Below are 6528 nucleotides of genomic sequence, written 5' to 3'. Positions count from 1 at the left end.
CTGGTGCCTCTGCAGAGCTTCCAGGCTCGGCATCAATTATGGATGCACTTCCAGAGGGTATTAATAAAGGCCTCATGCATCATTCATGACCAGTGGCACGGGAAAGCTTGGCTCTTGGGCCCGGAGAGATCCGACATCCCGCCCCAAACCAGCCCCTTCCCGAGGGAACCCTGGGGTCTGAGGTCCCCATTAATCCTGTCTGGGGTGTCCCCACAGAAAAAGGGTTTTTCCTGCTGTCTGGGGCCATCCTCAGGACTGAGCTCCCACATTCCTGGGGTGGTTCATCCCCAGGTCAGGAGCACCCTTGGGGTCATCAGGAGGGTGAGACTTTAGGGACAGCCCCGAGGGGACTTTTAGGATTTCCCCCTCCACCAGGTTTCCTTCTGGCCCTTTCTCACATCCCATCTCTGCTCTCAGCCCCCACATCCCCTGCCCAACCTCCCACCCCAACCCCACAGGTTCCTTGCACCCCGTGGTGAGCTCGGGTTTTGCCAGGATAACTGGGACAGTGGATTTTGCCAGGATAACTGGGACAGTGGGTTTTCTGGGATAACTGGTGTTTAGCCCCGGAATGCTCCTGTCCACGTGTTGGCAAAGGGCTGTGGGGACATGAGGGAATAAGACAGGGAGCCCCCTCTTTCCTTCCTAACACAGTCTGGGGGCAGATCCCCCTCTCCAGTGGACAAAATCCGCTGGAGAGAGCAGCTTTCCAGCCATCTCTCTTCCCTGCCTCAGTTTCCCGCTCTCCAAGGAAAGGATGATCATCCCTAAAACACCTGAGCATCCATGACAACTGCCCTGTTCCTGCTCCCTCCATTCCCACAGGAATCTTCTCCTGATCAGCTGAAACCAAAAACCAAAGCTCAGCGTGCCCCATCCAAGTATCTCCCAGCAGAAGGACGGGATTTGGGGATTTCATGGCTTTAACTGATTTTTAGCCACCAGAGGAGGGAAGTTCTGCTGTGGGAGGTGCATTCCCTGGCTGCAGCGTCATCTCCAGTGTCATCCAGGCACTGGTATTCCCAGGAGAATGGAACCAGTGTCTCTCCAGCATTTAAAGTGCCAAAAGGAGGGAAGAGACCCCCCAGTCTCACAGAGCTCCACAGTCCTGCCTGCCTGGGGGTGCCTGGATCTTCTCCACCCCTATGGATGAGCCAGGCTGAAAATGGGGGAGTGGGGATGGCATCTCATCCCATTTTTTGTGGGTAAAGCCAAGGGCACACAGGGCATCCACATCCCACTTGGGACCAGGAACATGGAATGGGGGCTCTGGGCTGGGTTTGGGGTCCCCAGAGGAGAGGAGCAGATCCCTCCAGGACTCAGCCCCATTGGAACAAACCTGGAGCCACATCCTTTTTTTTTTCGGAGGGAGGCCCAGCAGCAAGGAGCAGGGATCCTGCTCTGTCCCAGGACAAGACCCTTCTCCCAGGATAAGCTCCCACCTGGGAAATTTGGGAATGCTGAGGACGAGTGTCACCAAGCCCCTCCCCGATGCTGCACCGATGGATTTTTCTCTCCCTGCTGATTATCAAACCACCTTTTTTTCCCCCTCAAAATACAGCAGCAAGAGGTTCAAAAACCCAGTGGAAACATGGGATGGAAAAGGCAGGAAGCAACCCCAGCGAGGGCTTGGATCAGCTCAAACCTTTAATTAGAAAAATAGACACAAATCTGGAATATTCCTGATAGAGGATTTGGCTTTTTTTTACAAACAGGATAATAATAATAGTAATAATAATAATAATAATAATAATAATAATAATAATAATGGTATCACCTTTCCAAAGGGCCTGTTAGGCACTGGTTTCCAGAGCCTGGTGGCATCTCTCTCCTTGGGGAGAAAGGACCCGGTGCAGCCACGGCTCCGACTGTGCCATCCGGAAATCTCCGGTCGGGAACATCCTGCAAAGTCCTGGCAGGAGAAACCACGGCTACAAACACGGAGTGTCTGCAGGTTTGGGGATTAAAAAAACCCCCACCTCTCCGTGCATTTCTTTCTGTCCGTGTTTTTTTTCCTTTCCTTTCCCCCTCCTCGGAACGGGAGCTGTAAACACAGGATTTGGAGATGGCTCCACGTCCCAACCTCCGCCTCCCGCGTGCCCTTCTCCTTCCCGGGCATGGCTCATCCTCGCCTCGTCTCCGGGGGGCCGCCCCAGGAGGGAATTCCCACCCCGGCTCTCCCGTGAGACGCTCGGGGGGAACCTCGGCAAACGCCGCGCGTCCCGGCGCTCACGGGGGAGGCCTCACAGTGTCCCGAAGGAGAGGCCCACGGAGAAGAACCCCAGCCCCTTGAGCTTCTCCTCGGTCCGGGCCTTCTGCTTCAGGTGCACTTTGCTGTGGCGCTTCTTCTCGTCGGAGCGGGCGAAGCGGCGCCCGCAGGTGTCGCAGGAGAAGGGCTTCTCGCCCGTGTGGGTGCGGATGTGGGTGGTGAGGTGGTCGCTGCGGCTGAAGTTGCGCAGGCAGATGCGGCACTGGAAGGGCTTGTGGCCCGTGTGGATGCGGAGGTGGCGGTTGAGCTCGTCGGAGCGGGCGAAGCTGCGCACGCAGCTCTCCACGGGGCAGGCGAAGGCCTTCTCGTGGGGCTTGGGGCAGAAGCACTTGGAGGAGCACTTGGAGCGCCGGGTTTTCCTCTTGGGCTCCTGGGCCGAGGCGGGAGGGTTGGCGGGAAGCAGGGAAGGCAACGAGGAGGAGGCGGCGGCGTGGCCCAAAAAGTCCGTGGGGGGCACGGAGGGCGAGGGGTGAGGGTGGAGGAGCTCGGCCGAGCTCATCAGCCCCGGCAGCACCTCGGGCTGGGCCAAGGCGGCCTCGAATTCCGGCATCAGCGGAGGGGGGATGTTGTGGATCTTGGCGTCGGTGAAGTCCTCGCGGGCCGGGAAGTTTTCTGGCTCGCAGCCGAATCCCAGATGGGCTCCGAAGCAGGCGGCGTCCTCTGCCAGGCTGCCCAGCTCCGACTGGCAGCTCACGGACAGGACGCTCTCCATCTTGGAGCCCAGCGGGTGGAACAGCCCCTGGCTGCTCTCTCCGGCCGGGAATGCTTCGGGAGAAGGGTATCCGGTGGGCAAGTAGGCCTGGTGCTGGGTGAGGGGCTCCCACTGGGCACAGGGGGCTTTGAACTTGTCCAGGGGTGGGGAGCCAGAGGACAGCTTGATGTCCTGCTTGTTGTCCAGGAGCTTGGGCTGGAAGAAGCACTGGGAGGTGTTTCCCAAGGCGGGCTGCGCCTGCAGGGGCTGAGCCCCCTCGGCCGTGGGGAATCCGCCGTATCCCTGCTCCGGGAAGGGGGCCTGGGTGGATCCGCTCATTTCGGGCTGGCAGGCGGGGTAAAGGTCCAGCTGGCCCTGAGCCACCTCGGGACAGGGGTAAAGAGCATCCAGGTGCCTCTGGTGGCTGTCGGAGGAGGAGAAGAAGGGGGAGATGCCCAGGATGCCCGACATCAGGTTGAACAGGGATTCCTGGTCCTGGGGATGCTCCGGTACCGCCTTGATGAAGAAGCTGCCGGTGTAGCTGAGGGAAGGGGAGGGTTGGCTGCCCAGCAGGGAATAATCCACGGCCCCGCCGCTCGCCGGGGCGCCCACCAGCTCACCTGGGAAACAGAGGAGACGGTGGTTAGAGGGATGGAAGGCTGCGGGGCTGGGGGGGGCGGGATACGGGCGAGCAGCGGGAGGCTGGTGTTGCGTCACTGCGAGGTCTCCGTCCCTGAAGCCGCACGGGGAGCTCTGGGATTCACCTCCCTTCTCCAGCAGGACCCCCCGCCCTGAGATGGCAGGGGGCTGTTGAACCCACAGCCCGGGGCTGGGAGCAGGGGAGGGGAAGATTCCCGATTTCTGGCTGCAGCGTTCACTCCCAGCGGGGTCCCTCATCCCTGCCCGGCTGCCTCCCCCTCCTCCATCCTTACCTCCAAGGAAATCGGCCTCTGACAGAAGTTGCTGCTCAGGCTGCCCCAAGCCCTGCAGGTCTCCGGTTTTCATCTCGCAGCTCTCCTCGTACTTGGAGTAAAGCGGATCCGGGCAGGAGAAATCCATAACGTTGAGCATCTTCCCTGGAGACACGGCCGGAGCACGGGGGGCGGGCTGGGACGAGCCGGGAATGCTCGGGGAGAGCCGGGAGATGTTCGGGATGAGCCGGGAGATGCTCGGGATGAGTCAGGAGATGCTCGGGGCGAGCCCGGGGATGCTCGGGGCGAGCCCGGGATACTCAGGATGAGCCGGGAACGCTCGGAGTGCCCGGACCGATCCGAGGGATGCTCAGCGGGGAGCCGAGGGATGCTCGGAGTGCCGAGACCGATCCGAGGGATGCTCGGGGCGGATGACAAGGACCCTCCGGGTGATGCTCCGGGACGCTTGGGGCAATCCGGGGGGTGCTGCAGGGTGCTTGGGGCAATCCTGGGAATGCTGGGGCTGGGTGCCGGGATGCTGCGGGGGTGCTGCGCCCGGGGGTGGGCGGGGGTCCGGTGGCGGTGATGGGGGGCAGGCGGGGCCCGGCAGCAGCGCAGCCCGTGCGGACACCCGGCTCTGCCTCCCCGCCGTCCCCTTTATAGCTGGAGGGGGCTGCTCCGACCTTCCGCCGCAGCCATTTCTGGAGTCCCCAGTGAGGCTGCCGTGACGTAAATGCCCATATATGGACTCAGGATGTAGGCTAGGGAGTCCCAATAAGGAAATCTCTCCCGTGACGCGCTGCCCCCTCCCTCCCCCTCCCCCTCTTCCCCTCCCCTTTTCTCTCCCTCTGTGTTTTTCATTTTGCTCCCCCCTTCCTTCTCTCTTTTTAACTAATAATCGCGATATTTTTATCGAGCCTCTGTTCTGTGTGTGTGTGCGCGTGCACAGCATCCCCTTCCGCACCCCATCGCTTCCTCATCCCCCATCAGCCCTGCATCCCCCATCAGCCCCCTGCATCCCCCATCGCCCCCTGCATCCCCATCACCTGCATCCTCAGCATCCCCTAGCCCCACGCGCGTGTGCCAGAACAGGGGGTGTGCAAGAACAACCCCGTGCACCAAACCTTTGCCTCCCTCCAGGTTCAGCTTTGCCCCTGCGGGTCCCACATTTTTTTTTTGGGGGTGGGAAGGGAGGGGTGCGGGGCATCCCCGCCGGCTCTGGCTCTTGCTCCGCAGCCTTGGCTCCCCTCCCACCGTGGGCTGCCGCTCTCCCAGATTTACATCTCCCCAAGGCTCTTATTTGCCCTCTGCTATTTTTTTTTCCCCGTGAATGCCTTTTGTTGCTCTTGTTCCTTCTAGAAGCGTGAAAGGTGCGGGGTTTATTTTCCCCCTTTCCACCACCCCACCCCACCCCCCCTCCTCCTTTCCCTGCCCGATTTTGCAAGACTTTCTTGCCGGCGTTTCGCGGTCGCTGGGATCGGGAGCCGGGAGGTGGATGCCGGGATTTGGACGCCGGGATTTGCTCCTGCGATGGAGCGAGCGGCCAAAAAGAGAAGGCAAAGGCTTCGTCCAGCTCCCTCCCTGGCCGGGATTCAGTCATCCCAGTTCATGGCTCCCACCCAGGCACGGATTTGGGCCGGGAGAGGGCAGATCCATATGCAAACCCCAGCGGCTCCAAGGGGGATGTTCGAAGAGCGGGCTCAAGACAAGCAGGGCTTAGGAGGGATCCTGGCAGCGCTTCTGCACCCTCTGAGCATCCTCCCGACTCCCTCAAGCCCTGCCGGGGGTGAATTCCCTGTACGAAGCAAAGCTGGAGGGTGTTGCTTTCCCTGCTTGGTTGTTTGGAGATTTCCAAATTTCCAGCCTGGATAAACAGAGATGCTTTTGGGGAGTGGATCAGCACCAGCACTACCAAACAGGCAGTTTGGATGGGGAGGAGGAGGAGGAGGTTTCCTCTGGGAATTTTGGCTGCCGGGTTTGAGCCCCACTACAAAACACATCTATAAAACACATCTATAAGAATATTTAGAGCCACAAACCCACAGCTCAAGGCGGACGATGAGGAAGTGACCTCGGAACAGAGAGAGCTGTGGGATGCAAATGGGGTTAAAAAAGCAGGGGGGCACCTCTCCCTGGCCTCCCTGGCTGTGTGTTTTCCCTGCCTCCAGGTGGTTTAGCCCTTGCTGGAAGGCCAGATGTGCTGGGGATGTTCCCCCGTGCCCACACCCACGGCCACGGGGAGCAGCAGGTGAAGGGGGGGCTCTGCTCCCGAGCTATTCCCGGCTCCAGGGATGACTCACGGCCTTACCTTGGGCAAAGCACTCGGAGCTGTGTCTGGCAGAGCCTCCCCACGTTGGGGACAAGCTGCTGCCTCTGCCAAATGCACCCAGAGCGCTGGCAAAGAGGGGCAGGGAAGCAGCAAACCCGGCCGGTGATTCAGGGAAGTGTCAGGGAATGAGCTGGAAGGTTCAGGTTGGGAAGGAAAGAGGGGATGGGGGAGATGTAGGAAATGATCAGGGTGAGGAAATGGTGAGTGGGAGCCAGTCATTTGCTGTTTCTCACTGCTGGGAGATGAGGAGAGCCCAGTGCAGTGGCCAGAACGTGGGGTTCAGGCAGACCGAAGGCAACAGCTAATCCTGAAGTGCTCAGTGAACCTG

The 6528-nt window shown here is 60.3% G+C and overlaps 1 protein-coding gene across 1 annotated transcript; it reads right to left on the bottom strand.

Moving 5' to 3' along the window:
* Positions 1–1629: 1629 nt before the first annotated feature.
* On the bottom strand, positions 1630–4570 carry EGR4 (early growth response 4). The gene is given in 5 exon segments (XM_050321050.1): positions 1630–3580; positions 3893–4141; positions 4144–4288; positions 4290–4540; positions 4543–4570. Coding segments are annotated over 5 exon segments (2010 nt in total). The 3' UTR covers positions 1630–2243.
* Between the last annotated feature and the right edge of the window lie 1958 nt (positions 4571–6528).

Source organism: Myiozetetes cayanensis, unplaced genomic scaffold (genome assembly GCF_022539395.1).
Source record: "Myiozetetes cayanensis isolate MyiCay16 unplaced genomic scaffold, myiCay2020 scf26, whole genome shotgun sequence".
In the NCBI taxonomy this organism is placed as follows: domain Eukaryota; kingdom Metazoa; phylum Chordata; class Aves; order Passeriformes; family Tyrannidae; genus Myiozetetes; species Myiozetetes cayanensis.
The sequence above is the reverse complement of the archived record's forward strand: the minus strand, read 5'-3'. Positions and strand labels throughout refer to the sequence as shown.